At 39.3% G+C, this 23382-nt stretch overlaps 1 protein-coding gene across 2 annotated transcripts in view; it reads right to left on the bottom strand.

Annotated features, from left to right (window-relative positions):
* DNAH11 (dynein axonemal heavy chain 11) overlaps positions 1–23382 on the bottom strand; it is a 344143-nt gene that overhangs the window by 199238 nt on the left and 121523 nt on the right. For both annotated transcript variants that reach the window (XM_047753939.1, XM_047753940.1), the window contains 3 exons: positions 6853–6984; positions 4060–4220; positions 95–251 (listed from right to left, as the gene is read on the bottom strand). In XM_047753939.1, coding sequence (XP_047609895.1) covers positions 95–251; positions 4060–4220; positions 6853–6984 — 450 coding nt within the window. The remainder of the gene's footprint in view (positions 1–94; positions 252–4059; positions 4221–6852; positions 6985–23382) is intronic.

The following is a 23382-nucleotide window of genomic DNA, read 5'->3' as shown; positions in this document are numbered from 1 at the left end:
AGAATTTAACATAAAGGGGTTTTAAGCTATTAGTTTGGATCATTCCAGACCAGGAGTAATATTGTTAGAATATTTCACTTTTTAACTAACTTACTTTGTAGTCCATTTGCTCTGAACAGTTGAATACGTAAACCATCATGCCAAGGGCACGTCCAAGATCTTTGGTGGTTTCAGTTTTTCCTGTACCAGCTGGACCAGCTGGAGCCCCACTCATGGTAAGATGAAGTGACTGAGTCAAAGTGATGTAACACCTTTAAGCAACAGAAAACGCCAATATTACAATATGATAGATTCCTAGGAAACATTATGGACAATCCAAGAGCTTTTTTAAAGTTTAAGAAATCAAGGTCTGTAATGTGCTGATAACACAAAATATTGGCATACCTCCAATTCGTTCATGGTAAGAGTGAGAACGTCATATCGAATTTATTTTTAGGCTGGTTGTTTAAAAATAATAAAGAAGAACGTACTGCTTTATTTATTTGTCTCATTTCCTAAAGGCTATGTGTTTGGATAGCAATGATACTTCATTAGCAATGCTCTTGAATTTCTCATATTGCTAGGGAAACATACTTTTAATAAGGCAGGTAACATCTCCAACTATTGTTCATAAAAGAAAAACACTAACTTCATTAAACTGCTCCTTATTAAATACATAGGAGTTCCTGTCCTGGTTCAGTGGTAATGAATCCAACTAGTATTCATGAGGATGTGGGTTCGACCCCTGGTCTTGCTCAGTGGGTTTAGGATCTGGCATTGCTGTGGCTGCAGTGTAGGCCAGCAGCTACAGCTCCGATTCAACCCCTAGCCTGGGAACTTCCATATGCTGTGGATGCAGCCCTAAAAAGACAAAATAAATGAATGAATAAACAAATAAATAATAAATAAATAGAGATATGTAAACATGTATAAATAGACTATGCAAATAATATATACCTATTCACTGTACAAAGCAAATATAAAAAAGACACAATTTCTTACATTAAAATATATTCAGGAACTCATTTTAAGTTTATCACCATGAGCATTTAGATTACAATAATATTTGCTTTTGCAGGAAAGATTCAGAGGTTCTCAAACTGAGAAAAATTATACAAAGGCAGAATTTAACACTTACAAAAGAAAGAAAACTAAGAAGTGGCAAGGATGTAACATGAGGTTTCTGCAGACTCATGAATTATTTTTGTCTTAGCATAGGCAGTGGACCTAGGGGGAAGACACAGACTGGAGAGCCAGGACTAGTGTCTGTTCGGCCAGCCATCAAATGTTAACCTTAAATTACATCTCTGACATCAATATTCCTCAGTTTTCTCCTCTATGAAATGAGGTCTGGTGTAGGGCTACATGAAGAAAGTCAACCTAATGAGGCGGCCAAGTGGTAAAGGTGACGGACTGCTCAGAAAGCCAAAGGTAAATGCCTTAAACAATTTTAAGTATTATGAATGGAAGCAGTAACTTATGAAAATGTAAAGTGTTTCTCTATTTTACAGCTACCACGTTTCAGTGTTTCTTACAGTGAATATGGAGTAGAAAGACCCCTGGACTAGGACTTACAGCACTTTTTATGGTGTAGCCTCCCCCTATTAACCTCTTCCCGTGCTTCTAAGTTTTGCTGGACATATGCCCACCTACACATGGCAGACCATGTTTCCTCCCTCCATTCCCGCCAGGAGTGGCCAAGTGACGGAGCTCTAACCAACATGCTATGCCCTGAAATGAGGGTGCCAATCCTACGAAGCCTCCTTTGAGTCGTTCTTCCCATTTCCACTGGCTGAAACCAATGTGCAAGCCACGTGCAGCCTGAAACTTAAAATGCTGGGCCACCCTCCTGGGGAAAGTCACACGACAGATGCCCCAGCTTTTGAGTTACTGAAGCCCTTAGATTCTGGGTCTCTCTGTAACTGTAGCTCAGTCCGCACCCTCCCCAACCAATCCACCTGTGTTCCAACCTAGGTCTCTCAATTACATGCTGGTGGACTTGAGTCTCTGAACCTGCCCACGTGGGGGGAGAAGAAGGTTCTATCTGCCCTGCCCACTACGCGAAAGGAAGGTCAGCATGAAACGAGACACAATGAAAGTATGTGAAAGGCATCATTAACATGACATCATGAATGTAAACAATTAGTAAATAATCCAAAAAAGGAAATGGCAAAGAAATGTACAAAATGCAAACATCTTATACAGCTCCATTCACTCTATAAAGGGGACATTTGGCTTCTTTTTAACTTCCAAATAAACCATAGCGATTTTTAAATTAAGAAGTTTATTGGAGTTCCCGTCGTGGCTCAGTGGTTAACAAATCCAACCAGGAACCATGAGGTTGCATGTTCGATCCCCGGCCTCGCTCAGTGGGTTAAGGATCCAGTGTCGCTGTGAGCTGTGGTGTAGGTTGCAGACACGGCTTGGGTCCCATGTTGCTGTGGCTCTGGCATAGGCCAGCAGCAACAGCTCCAATTAGACCCCTAGACTGGGAACCTCCATATGCCGCGGGTTCGGCTCCAAAAAAAAAAAAAAAAAAAAGTTCATAAGCTACTGGTCCTCATATAGATAAACTTTGTAAATGCCCCTTCCCTTTTTCTTGTAGCCTGTGCCTCCCTCTCCCCCCCCCCCACTCTTCCCTGTTAGGGCAACAGTACACAGCAAATTATAGGCATTTGCACTTTTAACTACTCAAGTGATTTTTGTCAAGCTATGAAGTTTAATCTCTCACACTGAAAGCTGTATATAGATGAATAAATTAAGGCAGTGAACACTACCTTTTAGAGACAAGTTATTGAGAACTAAATTAGAGAAACAATGATAGAAGCCATACAACTTACCAATGATCACCAGCAGATTAACAGATGCAAGAACACTCACTAAGCTGGTGAAAGAATTCCACCAAACTCTCAAGACTACCACTACGAGCCAGCTGGACAGACATACCTGAAACTGTCTGCACCTTCTTTCCCAGATAAATTATACAGCACGGGGATAACTGGAAACATGCATATGATCTTGAGGTGTGACTTCTCTTTCATAAATGCCAAGGACTAAATGTGTTTTCTCACTGTACTGTGTAATTTCAGCAGAAGTTGAAACACTAACAAAGAATTTCAGGTTAATGTGACGTATCCTTACCTCTACAACATTCTGACGGTGTCTATCTATTAACTTGGAGTCAACTGGCAATGAACTTCCAATAATAAGAATCCCTTGCACCCTTGACATACCTGAGGCACACTGAGCTGGCTATCCCTTGAACTGGCCAAAGCTCTTTCCCATCTTAGAAGCTTTGTCCTTGTCACTGCCTGTAACCTCCTGCCCAGGATGTTTGCATAGCTGGTTCCTTATCATTTGGGTCTTAGCTCAAACGACCTCTCACACAATCCAAAGCAGGCTCTCCCTTCAAGACACTTTTGAACACTGCAGAGCATGTATTACCACCTAATACAACTTTGTTAACTGGTTTACTGTTCTTCATGCCCAGCCACTTCCAAGCCACACTCCACTAGAAAGTGTGCTCTGAGAGAGTAGGAACCCCGCCTGCGGAACACTGGGACAGCCCTCGCCACTGTGCTTCAGAAGTACTCTATTTGTTCAATCATTTATGTTCCCCTCCTTTCTTCCTTTGCAATCCTTCAAAAATGAATTTGAATATAGGCAATCCCTGCTTTTATACTTCCAAGAAAGGGCTGCAGTGGGAGAGGTGGTTACAAATCCTGGTATCAGGGTGTTAGCTATAAATAACCAGAGAGAATGGACTCTGTGATCAAAGATGCTGCGTTGAGCCATATTAACTGCTCAAGATTTCACGAGGTGTATACTGCATAGCGTTTGTAATCCTGCATTTTGAATTCAGTTCTCTTTAACTTGTCTTTAAAAAATCAGTGTTCACTGTGTCACTTTATGAATGCATTCACATACTGCTTTCACATAGTTTCACATGTTTCACATGTTTCCCGCTTTGTCCATCATTTTCAGGCTTTCCTTTATTTTCAATCTCACACCTCTTTGCCTGCTGTGGGGGCTTCTTTCAGCTTGTTTTGTTCCCATCTGACTCAAGTGTATCATTGTTACCTGTCAGTCAGAGGAGTGATCACTAGTCGAGGGCTGTTTCCTAAATATTCGTAGAAGTACTGGAACTGGGCATCGCAAATATGAACAAGGCAATGTTTCCGGGTGTCCTCCCACTGGTGACGAAGCTGAGACAGCCAAGCAAAAGCCTGAGGACTTCTGACCTAAAAACATCATGTGATCATCACACACGGGACACTGATAGTTTTGAGGCCACAAAGGCAACCTATTAATCTAATCAACTTGGTTGATTCACATTTTAATTCTAAGAAATCCTCACAAAAGGGAAAAATCTCTTGCCTGCTACTGCAAATTATAATTGCATGTAGATGGCTGGATACCTGATCAGAAATATATGTGTAATAAACATCTTCACTTCAAGAGGGCTTTTATTGTAAAACAACATCAATTTGTTGAAACAGTGTTTTTTCCCATTTTATGAATCATCCTAGGGGATTTGATCACTTTTGTAACTTTATACTCATATCACTGAAATGAGGTGGAAAAACACACTTCATGTTAAAATAGCACATCATCCATTATTTCTGCATGTTCAGAGGTATAAACAAGCTATATTTTTGACCAAGTCCAAACTGGTCTGCTTTTAGCAGAGATTTCCATTTCATTACACCAAACGGCCATATATTTTTTTCAATGCTATTCTTTCTTATCTTACTCCCCTATCCATTCTCTTTCTAGTTGGAAAAAATAATTCCAATGTCTTTCAAGATCCATATGACCCAAGGATTTCTGAGGAAACACTTGAAGTTACCAAACTTGTTATCTACCCATTTGTCTGATGTCTACCTAAGTCTCAACATTGCATATTTATGGATATTAAATGATCGGGAATTAGACAAAGACTCTAGTACAAAATAAAGGACATATTTTAAATCGTAATTTATCTTGCTGCAAGCAAATCGCCACTGATAAAACATAATAAGATATGCAAGGTTGTATTGAAAGAATAGTTATCAATAGCTCATTATCAAAATGAGAGTGCCTGGCAAGCGTTATTTTTGCAAGGATCAGTTTTGGATTACCAATTAAACCACAATTGCTCACTAATGGTCCTGAATATGGATCAAGAAGTGTTTTTATCAGTTTATGGCTTATACAAGGAAGCATTTGCTTACACTGTGGAGAGAACTGAAATGCACTTTGACTTAAATAAACTGAGAAGGAACTAGAAAAACAACAGAAAACATTTTGTGACACAAACATGCATTCAAATTGTGAAAGGAATTGCCACCCTCAAAAAACAAAAGGGATGTGGAAGAAATAGGTGATGGGTGGGATATGCCAATTTTGTTCACTAGACAAGCATACTTCTGACATTTTAAGTAGGAGTGTATTTTGGGGAAAAAAAAGGGTGAGAAATTCTCCTTCTACATTAAACACTGTCAGTACCTAAGAGACACGTGGACTTTTTAAAGAGAGAAGGAAGGAAGGTTAATAACACACTGAAAGGATTAGAAAATAACTTCTTTAAAGAATGTAATTTAGCTTTGAATGGAAATGACAAGGGGTGGCCAACAGTTCTCTTTCTTCAAAAGGAAAATAATCAAAGGCACACAGAGACACTTCAGGTGGCACACAATCTTACTGCTACTAGCTGCATAAGACACCAAGGTGGCTGTCACAGGCCAACAGGCAAAGATGATTATGTGCAGAGAAGCCAGAAGACAGGGAAAGGAACACGTGACTTCTCATGGTTCCTCTATCTTGGCTTAATTTTTGGATGATCTAAATGAGAGGCTCCTGACATGGCAAAACCCTCTAGGATATACCGCTTGGGATAAGTCTCACAAGGATAATGTATTAGCTAATCCAAAGGAAATATACCCAAAGTATAACCAACTGCTTACTACTAATTAAAAAACACAAGCTAAAAAAGAAAAAAGAAAAAAAAAAAAAAAAAAAAGACTTTCCGAGTTCCCACCGTGGTGCAGTTGTTAACGAATCCAACTAGGAATCCTGAGGTTGCGGGTTCGATCCCTGGCCTTGCTCAGTGGGTTAAGGATCGGGTGTTGCCATGAGCTGTGGTGTAGGTTGCAGACGTGGCTCGGATCCCCAGTTGCTGTGGCTGTGGAGTAGGCCAGTGGCTACAGCTCCGATTGGACCCCTAGCCTGGGAACCTCCACATGCCACGGGAGCGGCCCTAGAAAAGGCAAAAAGGCAAAAAGGCAAAAAAAAAAAAGACTTTCTTAGAAGTGTTCTTTTTATTTCCACTTGACATTTTTATCTTCTCCATTTTTATTAAAATATTGATTATTATTATTGATTGATTGGTTGATTTTTGTCTTTTGTCATTTTAGGGCCACACCCATGGCATATGGAGGTTCCCAGGCTAGGGGGTCTAATCAGAGCTGTTGCTGCCGGCCTACGCCAGAGCCACAGGAATGCCAGATCCAAGCCATGTCTGCAACCTACACCAGAGCACATGGCAACGCAGGATCCTTAATCCACTGAGCAAGGCCAGGAATCAAACCCGCAACCTCATGGTTCCTAGTCAGATTCGTTAACCACTGTGCCACGATGGGAACTCCAAAATATATTTGATTTATAATGTTGTGTTAGTTTCAGGTGTAAAGTGATTCAGATATGCATATATTCTTTTTTAGATTCTTTTCCATGATAGATTTATTACAAGATATTGAGTATAGTTTCCTGTGCTATGCAGTGGGTCCTTGTTGCTTATCTATTTTATATGCAGTAGTGTGTATAAGTGCCCTTGACACTAAACACTGCTTTTAGGAAAAGAGCAAAAAATTCATGAAATTTCTACAAACTTGCCTTCTGAGAAATAAGTTTTGCCACCACATCTCTGGCATGGACATCTATGGTACAAATTGTCATGATCTTCTGCCTGTCCCCAGGTAGAAGTTCTCCCAGCAAAAGTGCAATCAGTGTATTCAACTGAGAAATCTAGATGAAAAAAATTTTTAAAGAGGTAAGAGTTACAAACATAGAATCTTACAGTCCAACATTCTTTATATTTATTTAAAAAAAAAAAAAAGCCCTTTAGTTTATAAAACCTTTTCAAGTTCATTGTCCCAGTGGGCCCTCAAAAAACCCTGGGGGCAGGAGTGGGAGGGAGAGGTGTTATTAAGTTAATTTCAATAGAATAAATATAATTACCACCCAACCCTGAGCTGAGACTTGGGGAAGACAGGTCAACCTGCAGGTAATGACAAAGCCAGAGGCAGAAGCGAAGTTCCCTGGCTGCACTGAACTGACTCTCCCTCTAACGATGATTGAGTCCGTAAATCTGCTGGAATAGAAATGGCTGCAAAATTTAAAAGGTCAAACTGAGCTAACATCTGTCCAAGAATAGGAAGAACTACCTACCAAGGGCTTTTTCCTTGTTTGGTTTGGGGTTTTATTTGCCTGTTTTTGCATAAGATATAGGATGAATGCGGAAAAGATTTCAAATGGACAGCTCAAGACTATCCCATTCAGTTCTTATTCATATCCCTATATTAGTTTAAACAAAAATTGTCTTATCCATTAATTTCTTGCATCAATATTTTTCAAACTACTGGTCTCTTTTCATACAATGGAGAGGAATGAAATGGAATAGAAAGAAAAATGTTGCATTAGCAAGAATATGTATTGCTTTGTGAAAGTTGATTTCAGTTTCCTACTTGAATGTACACATATGTGTAAACTTGACCAGATATGAAATACTTCTTAATTGTGGTCAGAAAGCTACTCTCTTAGGTGGTCATTCTGTTAGCTGTTCATGCACATAAGACATTCCTATGTCACTCAAGGCTCATTAACAACGACAACATTCTGCCTAATCCTAGGGTTGCACACTGTAAAACAATACTGGTCCCTGTTCCTTTTTAGCTCTGCAAAGAACCACCACAAACTGTTAGATCCTGTAAGAACTGGATGCAAGTGAAGCTATCATATCACCAAAGGCTCTCAAATCTTTGTACCTAGTGTCAAAAACATATTCCCTATAGTCCTATTACCACATTCCAGAAAACGCCCATCACTGCAGACTTCCCAGAGACTGCCGTCCGTACAGCTGAACTGGAGAAGCTTCTAGAGGAAGCATGGACAAGGCAGGCCGGAGAATAATAACTGGAATATGTACAACTCCCCTTAAATCAGAGGGTACGACGTACCAGGCACTAGGGTTATTCATCTATATCATCTCATTTAATCTTCACAGCCATCTATTATTCTAATTTTGCAGCTGAGAAAATTGAGTCACAGGCATATTAACCACACTTGCCAAACTGGGGAGGGGGAAGTTGACCCACACAGTCTGACTTCAGAGCCTGAGTTATTACTGGTCACATCACATAGATTCTCTGTACTACCTTCCACAAGACCCACCCCTCCCAAGTTGGAGAAACACTGGTTATGCAAAAAGCATTCCAGGAGTTCCCTGGTGGTGCAGCTGGTTGAGGATTTGGTGTTGTCACTGTCACAGCTCAGGTTCCTGCTGTGGCACACGTTTGATCTCTGGCCTGGGAACTTCTGCATGCTGCAGGCATGGCCAAAAAGAAAAGAAAAGAAAAAAAGCATTCCAGAGAGACTTAGAATCAAACACCATGAATAATTGGATCAAAGGAATAAAAAATGTACTTCAGACATTCAGAATACAATAGCCTTATAGTATTCATCTGTGTTTAATACCCTAAATCTAGAAAACATAGTTACATGTCAACAAAAGCAGAGGTGGTTATTATTTCATGTATGCCACGTTCATTGTTTATCATATTCTAAATTTTAGGCCTCATGAAGGCAAGGTCTGTGTCTGTCTAGTTGAATGTCTTGTTCCCAGGGACATTAGGGAGTTAGGTGTTAAAAAATAGGTGCTCCATAAGTTGGCTGAGGAGACGAATGAATGTACAGTAATAGTCTATGTACATGTTAGATTCTCAACAGAATTCATACGCATGTTGGTTGGAAAAGAGGTACTTTGGCATTGGATATTTTCTCATCTCAGTCAAGACAACCAGTCTTCAGACTCAAATCTTGCACCAGCACCAGTACTTGACAGAGTTGGTTTTAAAAGCAGAAGTTGGAGTTCCATGGTGCTCAGTGGTTAATGAAACCAACTAGGAACCATGAGGTTGAGGGTTCGATCCATGGCCTCGCTCAGTGGGTTAAGGATCTGGTGTTGCCGTGAGCTGTGGTGCAGGTTGCAGATGCAGCTCGGATCCTCCGTTGCTGTGGCTGTGTTGTAGGCCGGCAGCTACAGCCCTGATTTGACCCCTAGCCTGGGAACCTCCATATGTCACAGGTGTGGCCCTAAAAAGCCAAAAAGACCAAAAATTTAAAAAAATTAAAAACAGTAGTAATATTTTATCTCTTAAGACATTTCTAATTTCAAGTGCTCTCATAAGCACTCTCTTGTCTGAGTCTCCCTGCGATTTCTCCATTATTGATTCCTTTTCCACAAAAGTTCAGTCAAGTGGAAGATGATTAAAAATACAGCTCATCAACATTATCTGGACAGTGTCCTCTGTTGGCGATCTTATACTGTCTCTCAAGATCACATTTCTTGATGATGTACTTTCATAAATAATAAAAATCTGTACACACACAGACATACACAGAGTAATTATAAAATGTCTATCATGTGGACAGTGGCATCAAGCAGCAATCGCTATATAGTCATTCTATAACTATAGTGCATACAAGTTTACATCTGTGACATACACATTCCTCAGAAGCTTTTAAGAAACACATACTTTCACACATAATCAGCAATTATTCTTGCCCTTGATCAAAGAAAGGCTACATGATTTTCTACCGGATCAAGGAAGTTTGCCTCAAGTCAAAACCAGCCCTCTGGAACACAAATGGCTGTTTTCCTTGTACACCTTGGTTTAGCTGTGGCATATATACAGCATATCTTGAATCAGAAGGTAGTCTACCTTTACATACAATCCAAAGTCCTATCCATGAGCTGTCTGTCTCCTCCACTTGACTATAAACTCTCAAGGGGCAAGGTCTTTATCTGCCTTATTCAGTACCACATTCCCATAGATAGCACAGTGGCCAGCACAAAGCAAGTGCTCAGGAAACATGTGTATGAATAAAGGAAGAGATGAACAAATGAATGACAGCAACAGTACACACCAGAACATCTTGTTCTCTCACTCCCTCATTCACACAAGACTTAACTTGATTATTGTTTCCAGAGCTTATAGGCCAATGCGGTAAATATTTACAGATAAATATTTGCAACTGTTATGCCAACGCAAGTACAAGGTACTATGAGAACACATAGAAAGAGGACTGTGCTTAATTGAGGACTTGGAAAGATATTTTCGAGGAAAGAGTATTTATGAGAAAACCTCAAGAGTGAGTATGATTTAGGCTGAGGGGCATTTAGGGGTTGCCCACCAAGGGAGGCAGTGTTTAAGCCACAGGAAGCAGCTCAGGATATGACGGTGGGCCCGGGAGGGAACTGAAAGATGTCCAGGATGGTGAGAGGGGAGGGAGCGGCAGACCAGGTGCATAGTGATGCTGGAGAAGGAAGCAGGGGCCAGACAGGCAGGGCTTGGCTAATGTATCAAGGAATCTGAACCTGCAACCCAAGAGTGACAAGATGCTGCTGAAGGTTTTTAGGAGTGATAATCAGATTTGTGCTTTTAAAATATTTCTCAGCCTGTAGTTGGATTAATCAGAGGGAAACAAGATGGGAGGAAAGAGACCAGAGAACAGGACGCTACAGTCATCCAGGTGAGAAGAGAGTGACTGGGACTAGGTTATTAACAAAGTGGTGGCAAAAACAGTGAGAAGAGCTATATTTAGGGCAACTGAAGAGATCTGGTGATTGACTGGCTGTCAGGTGAAGGAAGAGTCAAACGGGTTTCTAGTGTGAGCTCCTGGTGAAGAGTGTTGCGTTTTTTGTTGTTGTTGTTGTTATTTGTTTGTTTTTAATAAACTTGGGAGCATTACAGAAGTGGGTTTGAGAATAAGAGTCCATATACTTTGAATGTTCTAGATTTGATGTGCCTGTCAAACTTCCAATGGATAAGTTCAACATGCTTCTGACTGTGCTTTAGGACAAAGGTCCAAGTTGGAGGTCAAAGTCAGCAGCCTATGACAACAGAAACTGAGCAGCCAGAAAAGTAGATGAGATTAGCTGGGGATATGTGGTGTGGTGAAAAGAAAAATGGACCTAAGTCAGAGCTGTAAGGGACAGAGACAATTAAAGGGCAGGAGGAGGAAGAGGGGGCAAGGAAAGAAAATTGAAGAATAACCCAAGAAATAGGTGGAAAACTGGAACTCAAATAAAGATGTATATAAGGGGAGAGAAGATTTGAAAAGGAGAAAGTATTTCTAACACTGAAAAAACAGAAATAGACTCAGCAAGGAGTAGTAGTGGTCCTTGGAGAGAGATGGGGATGAAAAAGAGGAACACATGAGTATATTTTGTCCAAAAAATGGGATTATAATAAAGATTTCCGGGACCGAACAGGCAGTGGAAGGAGGTGTGGCATCGAGGAATACCTTTTGGTGGCTGTACTGTTTTAAGCAATCAGAGAGACTTGGGAATGTGCAACCGCTGATGGAAATGAGCACAGTGGAGAAACGGCTCCAGGCAGGCTTTCCTCCCATTCTAACGAAATGACGATACAGAGGGCAGAACATCAGCCCCATGGGGACTGATCTCGTTGCTCTCTGACAGCATCAGCAGATAATAAGAGCTGACATTTATTGAGCACTTACTTTCTAACATATGTATCAAGCACTACGTGTGTACGTGTGTGTGTGTAACGCCTATTTGTGTGTGTATGTAATTACATATTTCTAACCTAATCATCACAATAACCCTAGGAGGAAGATAGTATTTTTTTTTTTGTCTTTTTGCTATTTCTTTGGGCCGCTCCCACGGCATATGGAGGTTCCCAGGCTAGGGGTCGAATCGGAGCTGTAGTCACCAGCCTATGCCAGAGACACAGCAACGCTGGATCCGAGCCACGTCTGCAACCTACACCACAGCTCACGGCAACGCCAGATTGTTAACCCACTGAGCAAGGGCAGGGACCGAACCCGCAACCTCATGGTTCCTAGTCGGATTCGTCAACTGCTGTGCCATGACGGGAACTCCAGAAGAGAGTATTATTATTTCAATTTTACATATGAGAATATGAGGCAGTTAGCCCAAGATCACACAGTTATAAACGGTGGGGGCCAGGATTTAGTACAGGATTCTAGGATTTTTTTTTTTTTTTTTTTTTGATGGGAGAAAAAGAAATTTTAATCTGTGCACTGGATTCTAGGATTTTATTATATACTTTACAAACCCAAAACTTTCACACATGGATAACATATTCATTAACAGAGCATCCTGACCAGGCAAGAGTTGACCTCGGAGTTCCCGTGGTGGCGCAGTGGTTAACAAATCCGACTAGGAACCATGAGGTTGCGGGTTTGATCCCTGCCCTTGCTCAGTGGGTTAAGGATCCAGCGTTGCTGTGAGCTGTGGTGTAGGTCTCAGACGCGGCTCGGATCCCACATTGCTGTGGCTCTGGCATAGGCTGGTGGCTACAGCTCCAATTAGACCCCTAGCCTGGGAACCTCCATATGCTGCAAGAGCGGCCCAAGAGATGGCAAAAAGACAAAAAAAAAAAAAAAGAGTTGACCTCTAAGTTTCTGGTGGATGGAAGAGGGTAACCAGGCATCCCCTACCTATGAATTTTCCTATTTAGATAAACATGGAAATGATTCTCAAGAAAGAGACAAGAATCTTGATCACCAAGGTTTGTACGTCACAAACTTCTAAGACAGCACGGTGTTCTTCCAAAGAGGGCAGCTGGCTTGGTGGAACCATGAAAGAAGGTATCAGGCACAGACAGATGCATTCTCAAGGTCAGAGAGAAGGGCTGGTTCTGGATAAATGATGGTGGCTGATTCTCACTTTTGACCTCCCTCAGCTCCCATGGCAGTGTGGTATAAGGAGGCCATGTATGTAACCTTAAAGAGCTATGTCCCTAAACACTATAGGCTGAAAAAAGGCAATGGGAAGAACATTTGCCTTGTAGAAGCAGAAGCAATGCAATTTTAACAGCATCAAGGCATGGGAGGTTGCCCAATTTAGGCACACCTAAGCCACAGGGGCAAAGAAGCAGAGGTGTTAAGATCTGGAGAGACGTTAAGATCTGGAGCTTGGTGTTCTCAGCTCAGCAAATTGAATACTGCAAGGTAACTACTAGACCAATTTGGGAGTCAGCTATTACAACCCTCAATCTCTTTCCAACTGGACACATACAGAAGTTATGTTCTTTGTGTCTCTTAACAATAGCAACAAGGATCTTTAATTCAGAAACTCATCATTGTTTCAACTTTAGCAATATCAGAAACAATGCATTTTCCTTTCCGCTAGAACAAAGAAAACTGCCAAAGACACCAGGTCCCACACTGTCTGACACTATCAGGTCACTGATTGTGGAATCGAAGCTGATTGCCTTCCTTTGCACCATTTGTTTCCTACTTCTCCTTCAATCATATCATGAAAACCAGCACAATACCAAGCAATGAATGTCAGTGACAGTGAGCATAATTGCTGCATTCCTGACATTAATGGAAATGATGCTAATGTTTCACCATTAAGCATGATTTTCTCTGTAGGTTTCTGGTAGATAATCTCCATCAAGTTTCTTTCAGATCTTATATTAGAAAAGAAAAAGGTAAAAAATTGCTATTCAAAGCTCTCATCTTAAGAAACACGAAAAGGAGGAGTAAATTAAACTCAAAGAAGTAGAAGCAAAGAAGTAATCAAGATAAAGCAGAAATCAGTGAAATATAAAACAATAGAGAAAATCAACCAAGTCAAAGATTAGTTTTTTGAAAATGTAAATAAAATTAACAAACACACAGAAAGCCTAATAAGAACAGAGGAGAGAAAACACAAATCACCAACACCAGGAAGGAAAGGGGGGCACAATGCCAGGTCCCCCAGATGTGCTAAGGAGAACACTGACACAGGAAGACCACAGCAAGGTGATGGCAATAAGTTTGATCAAGAGTGGATGGCCCATTAACAAGTCAACAAATAACAAATGCTGGAGAGGGTGTGGAGGAAAGGGAACCCTCCTGCACTGTTGGTGGGAATGTAAATTGGTACGACCATTATGGAAAACAGTATGGAGGTTCCTCAGAAAATGAAATATAGAACTACCATATGATTCAGCAATCCCACTCTTGGGGATGTATCCAGACAAAACTTTCCTTAAAAAGACACATGTACCCCTATGTTCACTGCAGCACTATTCACAATAGCCAAGACGTGGAAACAACCTAAATGTCCATCGACAGATGAATGGATTAGGAAGATATGGTAGACATACACAATGGAATACTGCTCAGCCATAAAAAAGAACAAAATAATGTCATATGCAGCAACATCGAGGGAACTAGAGACTCTCATACTAAGTGAATCAGTCAGAAAAAGAAAGACAAATACCATATGATACTGCTTATATCTGAAATGTAATATATGGCACAGATGAACCTACAGAAAAGAAACAAATTCACAGATTTGGAGAACAGACTTGAGAGTGCCAAGGAGGAGGGGGAGGGAGTGGGATGGAATGGGAGTTCGGGATTAATAGACACAAACTATTGCATTTGGAATGGATAAGCAATGAGATCCTGCTGTATAGCACAGGGAACTAGATCCAGTCACTTATGATGGAGGATGGAGGATATTGTGGGAAAAACTACATATGTATATGAGAGAGACAGGCTATTATATATACATACACTGGGTCACTTTGCAATACAGCAGGAATTGATAGAACACTGTAAATCAACTATGATAGAAAAAATAAAAATCTTAAAAAAAAAAAAAGAGTGGAAAACCCTTTCCTGGAAGAGGCCAATCAGTGTTCTAGGCTTTGAGGTCCAAGTGGTCTCATTGCAATGACACTGGTGAGCCAGTGAAGCCTGAAAGGGCACTGGGCCAGAAATGGCCAAATGGCTGCCAGAGCAGGACTTAGATAAAATGGGTAAATACCTTGCAAGACACAAATTTCCAAAACTGATACAAGGAAAAAAAAAAAGAAAGAAAGAAACAATAAAAGCTACAAAGTATATACATAAAAGAAATCAATTTACAATTTAAAAATGTTTCACAAGGAAAACTCCAAACCTAGACGGCATCACCAGTGATTTCTACCATGAACTTTATCGAGAAAATCCTTGAGAATGCAATCCTTTCCAATTGCTTTTAAGAGGCATAACCCTGATCTCCAAATTGGCAAAGATATTATAAGAAAATTTCAGATAAATGTCCCTTATGAACAGAAATGCAGAATTCCTGGACAAAATATTAATAAATGGAATCCAGCCAAAATTTATATACAGATGTGAGTGATAATATATCATAACTAAGTGGAGTTTATTTCAGGAATGCAAAATTGGCTTAGCATTCAAAAATTCACCTTAGTAACAGAATAGAAGGGACAAGTCACATGAGTATCTTAGCAGATTTGAAAAAGCTCAACACCTCTTCAGGATAAAATTTCTTAGTATGCTATAATGGAAAGGATTTCCCTCTATGTGAAAAAGCGCATCAGAACTACTAAATCTAGAACTACTATCATACTCAATGGTGAAACATTGTTCTTCCCTAAGATTGGGAAGAGATTACGATGTCTGCTCTCATGACTCCTAGTCAACGTTGTACTGGGGGCCCCAGCCAATTGCATAACTCAATAAAGGAGATAAAGGGCAAAAAAGAATGGAAAACCAGAAGTAAAATTATCATTATTTACTCATGATATATTTATGCACATAGAAAGCCTTTGAAATTATTTTTTAAAACCTAGTAAAACAAGGAAGCAAAAAGAAAAAAAACTAGCAAATGCGGCGAAGTCTCAAGACACAAGGTGAATATTAAAACATCAATGTTTCTACATATGAGTCACAAACATTAGAAAATAAAATTTAAAAATCAATTAACACATGTTTACAGCATCAAAATATATCCACTATCTAAAAATAAAAACATTGTGAGAGAAATTAAAGACCTGTATTAAGGGATATACCAGACCTTTGGATTCTAAGAATCATCACTGCTGAGATATCCATCCTCACAACATTTTTATATTCAATGTCATTCCAGTTAAAATTTAATTAGGATTTTAAAAATGAACAATTTGATAGTAAAATTTATATAGAAATGAAAAGAGCCTAGAATAGCCTAAACAATTTCAATCCCCGCCCCCAAAAAGGGAGTTCCCACCATGGCTTAGTGGGTTAAGAACCCAACTAATATCCATGAGGACACAGATTTGATCCCCAGCCTTGTCCAGTGGGTTAAATGATCCAGCATTACTGTAGCTGTGGTGTAGGTTGCAGATGTGGCTTAGACCTGGCATTGCTGTGGCTGTGGTGTAGGCCAGCCCCTACAGCTCTGATTTGACCCCCTAGCCTGGGAACCTCCTATGCCGCAGGTACAGCCCTAAAAAGAAGAAGAAAGAGAAAAAAAAAAAAAAAAGAACAAAACTGGAGAGTATATCTAACATGATTTCAAGGCTATATAATTATAAAGCCTTGTAATTAACTGTGTAATTAACACAGTGTGGATGTGACATAAAGACAGAAAAATAGATCCATGGAACAGGAGAGTCTGAAAATAAGCCCATAGTCATTTGACTTGTAACCAAGGTGCCAACTTAATTCAAAAGGAAAGAAAAGATGTATGGATCATGGATTTAAATGAAAAACCCATAACCATAAAGCACCTAGAAGGAAACAGAGAATCTTCATGACATTAAGAAAGGCAAGAACTTCTTGTACATGACATAAAAGACATCCATCAAAAAAGAAAAATTTCATATACTAAATTACATTGAAATTAAAGCATTCATTCAATTCACAAAATATACCATTAATAAGTAGTCTATTCGTGTCCTAACAAAGGACTTGTACCCCAAATAAATTCCATGACCAAACATCCTATATAACAAACATGTTTGCTATATGAACATCCTTGCAAAGATAGCCTAGAACAAAGGCAGTTACTGCGTCTGCTCACCAAATCTACGAAATATGAGACACACAAAAGACTGTATCCCAAGGGTATTAAAGGAAAAATCCAGACAAAGAAGGAAGATATGCTAATTCATGAGGATGGCCAACAGAATTTTCTCTTGTATTTTATCATTGCCTGCTTTTTTGTATCAAGTTTATTAGAATTTTATGAAATGAGTAAAAAAATCTTTCCATCTTTTTCTATATTCTACAACAGTTGATATAACATGGTATTTATCTGTTCTTCAAATGTCTGATAAAACTACTGGAATAGGACTCTACTTACAGAATACACATTGTGAAATTAAAAAAAATTTTTTTTGTCTTTTTAAGGTTGCACCCACAGCATATGGAGGTTCCCAGGCTAGGCGTCCAATCAGGGCTGTAGCCGCTGACCTACACCACAGCCACAGCAATGCCGGATCCTTAACCCACTGAGCACAGCCAGGGATCAAACCCACATCCTCACAGATAATAGCTGGGTTCATTAACCACTGAGCCATGATGGGAACGCCTTAAATTTTAACTTGATTATCATTTCAATGATTTCTGTGGCTACTGGTGTACTTAAATTTCCTACCTCTTTCCGAATCAATCTGAGAAACAATGTTCCTAGAAAATTATCCATTTAATTTAGATTTTCAACTTAAATATGAGCATAAAGTCACAAGTAGTGTTGCACAGTCTTCTTTAAAATCTTTCTCATGGAGGTTATATTTCTTTTCCCTTTTCCTTTGTTGTTTTTGCTTTCTCCTCTAAACTGCAAATCTTTGTCAGTGTTTGATCTGTTCAAAGAACCAACTCTCAAGTTAATGGATCAGACTGGATTCACAGTCTAAATGGATAATAAATCTCTTTTTCTCTTACCTCCATCTGTCATTGTGCAGATCGTGAATTACTTCAGGATCTGCTTCTTTCTCTAGAACAGGGGTTGTTGGTAAACTACAGGCCATGAGCCAAATCTGGCCCACAATCTGCTTTTATAGTTTGACTGGAACCCAGTCATGCCCATTCATTTAATAACTGCCCGTGGCTTCTTTCCTATTACCATAGAAGAGATGAGTGGCTGTCAAAGAGATTACATAGCCCATGAAGACTAAGATATTTACTAATTCATCCTGCACAGGAAAAGTTGCCCAACCTGAACTTGAGGGTGAAAACACAGTCATGGCAGAAGTCCACAAGAAATGTCTCACTTTGCTTATGAAGTATTCCCCAGAGCTTTATCCTGGGGACAAACATTCTCTCTGACAGTCTCCTGGGGCATACAGGAGGCAGAAATGGTTCCAACTGTCCACTTATCCAACATCCAATAGTTGTCAATGACCACTGACCATGAGCACCACATGGTATTTTACATTTATTGAAGCTAGGTTTGTAATTTTCCTGGAATTTTGTCACAATAAAACAGGCTCATCATTGCAATAGCTTCTTTTTAATATGTCTGGAATGTGATTTTCTCTGCTCTTAGTTATCTATCATTTCAATTCCATTTGTTGTCAACACATTCCTCACATTATCTAGTTCAGTATTTCCAGGTACAATAGGACTTTTTTGTATACCTTGTCTTTCAATATAATTTTAGATGTGGTAAAGTAACCAGGTTGGGCAAGGATGGAGTTGCTCATGCTAAGCTTCGTGTTAGCAAAACCAAAACTTAACTGTGTCTGTGCTGGGCTCTCCCAAAAAATGCAGGCTGAGGACAACTGAGCAGCACATACCTGCTCAGCACGTGTCACATGACCCAGCTCCAAGGCCTCCCTTTGCTCCATTTAAGGAAAGTAATTATGTTTTAATTAATCAGCAAATGCCCAGCATAATTTCCTGGTTCCTGCCCACTTTAGTCTACAAAAATCTCTCACCCTTTATGGCTCCTTTCCATCTGCAGACAATGCTGCCTGATTCATGAATCACTGAACCAAAGCCTACTGTATCAACAAATTGTCTGTGGAAAAAATTTTCCTTTAACAGGTGAGAGCTGTAGTAGAAAATATGGGCTCTACTCACAGTCTTGTAGGTTCCTGCTATATTATGAAGCATGAGCCTATCAGATCACACCTTCTATTAAGGTGAAAACAAAAACACAAGAAACAACCTCATGTTCAATATGCACTGTGTAACTGCAGTCAGATTCTTAACCCACTGTGACATGGCAAGAACTCCTTCCATCTTTTTTGATGATTTTCACACAACTCAATAATAAAGGAAGAGCGGTAAAACCTTTGTTCCAGATCCCAAGCCCACAAAATAAAATACGTTTGCCAAGGAACCCTCAAATCTGAGAAATCCTGTTTTGTTTTAACTTCCAAAGACTCTGGCAAGGCAGGGATATATTTCCAAAATGCAGTATTTCTGTCTTTAAGCCCCAAATCATCTAGCATACAATCACAGTATGTCTAGGGGAAAAACAGGGTTCAAAATAATTATCTTACTTTATCTCACCACAATTTGAAAGTGAGAACTAAGGAAAGAAATTACTTGTTCAGGTAGATCATCAGTTATAGCCACTTCTGTTTTCAGTTTTGAAATTAAGCTGCCTTAAAAGACTAAAGTTCATCCTCAAAACTGCTCACAGTATTAGCAAGAGTGATTTTAATTAAAAATGAATTCCAGCAGATGGTTCCATGCATTTTTAAAGAGCAAAAACCAAAGGAGATTCAATTTAGATGCACACACCTCTCATGAATCAAACTACAGCTTTAACCATATTCAAAAGTTAGCTTCTCTAATATGCATATTAGTATCAGTGGTAACATTGAAATACTGTATTAAAGGCATCAGTTGGCTGGTCTGTCAAACATTTCAATTCATGCTAGAACTGTTTCATAATTAAGCGCATAAATGCTTTCTTCATAAACCATCCTTTGTCTACTTCTCATCTAACATGAAAAAGAAGCATTATTATAACTTTTGAACAAAATGGAAAAGTTTAAAGCAATTTTAAATGGGAACAAAGTTAAATTTTGTTAATTAGCTGGATAAGCTAAAGCTAGTAGAATATGAATAACTTTAGCTTTAAAAATAAAACGAATCAACCCAATGATGATGACAGGAAGGGAATGGACAATTTACATACATTGGTATTAGGAAGCTAAACTTGGTATGATGCTTCAAAGGCTTAAAAAGGGTATGTTCTTTGACCTAGCTATTTTATACCTAGAAATTCATCTTGAAGGAATAAAGAAAAATATGTGCAACATGCATGTCAACACAGGGCTGTTTACTACAGTATAATTAACTATAGCCAAAAATAAAAACAACTTAAATAGCCAGTTTTTAGCAGCAGTAATAAAACAATAGGTAGTCTTGCAACACATTGGGTTAAACTGAATGGACGATTCCCTTATTTATACAGAGGACATTAAGCAAAACATATCCACATGCAAAGTACATAGCAAAACATGAGAAAGGTGCAAAGAGAGAGGAGGGAGGAAGGAAGGAAGAGAAAGGGTTGGGAGAGAGTGGGTGATATTCCCTCATGCCAAGATGTGCATCCAAGCCAGAGCAGTACATTGAGGTTAACAGGCTAAGGCCATGGCAGCCTAAAGGAGGATTTGCACAGAGACCCAAGCATCAGAGACCGAAGTTTAAGTGCAACAGGACATTTCTGTCTCTGCCTCTTATATTCCCTGAGCAAGGCAGGGAGTTAGAACTGAGATGTTGACATAAAGCTAAGATCTAGACTATTACATATCCAATAAACGGTTCTAGAACAACTCTACCCATCATCTCAGAGGAGCAAGAAGAAAGCCTGAAACATCTTGGCAGTTTGGAAAAGAAAACAGTCCCCTAAAAGACATCAAAATCTTAGGCATCTGACATGGCTTAAGCTATAGCATTTAAATTGACTCTGTCACTATGATCTGGGAATCCTAGACAGAGTAATTAACCACAAAATTAATCCAGAACTCATGAAACCTGTAGAAACCTGGAAGAAACAAGCAGAAAAACATGTAGCAACATCAGCTCAATGGAGGACTCATGAAATTCCTCCAGAAAAAATAAAAGATACTCTTTTAAAATGAACACACACACACAAAACAATTAAAATTCAAACTGAAAGAAGACCCAGCCTCAAAAGAGTTAGTAGAACAACCTAAAGGAGACAGAAGAAGAAAACCTATAATGAATAGACGTCATCAGAAACTGACTGTTTTAAAGAACCAAAAAGAACTTTGGGAAATTGAGATATAATGACTGAAATTAAACTGACGAAATAGGTATGCATAAGAAGTGTTTAGGGATAAAGATGACTGACATTCGCAACATCCTTGAAAGGAATCGTAAGGATAATATTGGTTGATGGATTGACAGAGGGTTGGATAAAGCATAGATAATATGATAAGAAAATAAGAAAATGAAACAAAATGTTAATTGTAGAATTTAGGTGGTAGGCATGCATATCACTATATAATTCTTCCAGTTGTTTCATGTTTGAAAAACTTTATGATAACTGTTGGTAAGAACTCCTTAAATTATGCATCACATTAGACAGCATTGTTATTGTAATCATTATTTTATCATATGAGCAATAGCTAACACTTACATAGTACTTAAATTTTGTCAAGTACTTTTAAATTAATCCTCTAACAATAGCAGGATGCAGGTGCTATTATCATCCCTGTTTTACTGATCATAAAACTGAGGCACAGAGTGGCTCAGTAACTTGCCCAAAGTTATCAATTAATAAATGGCCAAGGCGAGATTTAATCTATGTTTCTGGCCCCTTGTTTCTTTTATCTTCATCATTAGACTACATGGAGAAAAGTTAGGGAGCTAGAAGATATATTCTAAAAACCATCTAAATTGTAGCACAGGGGAGTTCCCGTTGTGGCGTGGTGGAAATAAATCTGACTAGGAAAGATGAGGTTGCGGGTTCGATCCCTGGCCTCACTCAGTGGGTTGAGGATCCAGCATTGCCATGAGCTGTGGTGTAGGTCGCAGATGCAGCTCAGATCTGGTGTTGCTGTGGCGGTGGTGTAGGCCGGCAGCTGTAGCTCCAATTAGACCCCTACCCTGGGAACCTCCATATGCCACAAGTGCAGCCCTAAAAAACAAAAATAAATAAATTCAAGAAAAATTAAAAAAAAAATAAATTGTAGCACAAAAAGGTAGAGAGTTTGAAAACATGAAATAGTGGTTAAAAGACAGGGAAGATCACATCAGAAGGCTCAACATAGAGATGATAAAATTCCAAAGGAAGACGATAGAGCAAACAGAAGAAGGCATCAAAGAAAAAAATGGGGGACAACTTTCCCAAGCTAAAGACAGACATGAATGGAAGGTTCACGAACTTCACTCAGTCTTCAGCAAAGTGAATTTTTTTTCTTTTTACAGCTGCACATGTGCCATATTGAAGTTCCTGGGCTAGAGGTCAAATTGGAGCTACGGCTCCCACCCTACACCACAGCCACGGCTATGCCAGATCCAAGCCAAAGCTGCGATCTACACTGCAGCTTATGGAAACATCCAATTGTTAATCCACCAAGCAAGACCACGGATTGAATCCAAATGCTCATGGATACTAGTCGGATTCTTAACCTGCTGAGCCACAATGGGAACCCCAGCAAACTGAATTTTAAAAGCATGAAAAAAAATTCACAACTAAACAGAGTATAATAAAACATCAGAATCACAAGGAGAAAAAATAAAATCTTAAAATCAGCCCAAGACAGATTGCTTATGATGAAAAAAACAACTGGATCTAAAACTTTATGACGCCATCAATAATATTTTCAAAGTTCTGAATGAAAATAATTCTCAATTTAGAATTCTCCACTTAAACTATCAAGGAAGTAAAAATAAAGACAAAAGATCAGAAAAATCCCTACCTATTAACTATCCATCACTGAGCAAACTGCTACAAGATATACTTTCAAAGGAGAGCTGGACTTGGAAATAAGACACAGGGGTTTTAAAAGTGAGGAAAATCATTGCTAAATATGTTGACAAATCAAGATTTAAAACAACAACAATTAAAGGGGTGTGGGGAGGTTAATACAAAATAAGGTTAAACAACAGCAAGTAAAATGGGAAGTGGAGATCCGACAAAAGGATTCCAAGGGCCTTAGGAAGAAGAGGCAAGAACCAGTAGCAGTTAGGCAGAATGCAAGCACCAAGAGGGCGGGAAGTGACCAGCGGTCAGACTGTCAAATCAACTGGAAGATGGCAGGAGGGAAGGGCACTGAATCTGGGACAGCCAGATAAAGGAATACGAATTTTATCATTTCTAGTGTGAATTTGACATACGTGTATATTTAAACACCTCCCCAAGTCTAATATGCTTTTTTAAAATAATATGTATTTTAA

Source organism: Phacochoerus africanus, chromosome 11 (assembly GCF_016906955.1).
Source record: "Phacochoerus africanus isolate WHEZ1 chromosome 11, ROS_Pafr_v1, whole genome shotgun sequence".
NCBI classification, from domain to species: Eukaryota; Metazoa; Chordata; class Mammalia; order Artiodactyla; family Suidae; genus Phacochoerus; species Phacochoerus africanus.
The sequence above is the reverse complement of the archived record's forward strand: the minus strand, read 5'-3'. Positions and strand labels throughout refer to the sequence as shown.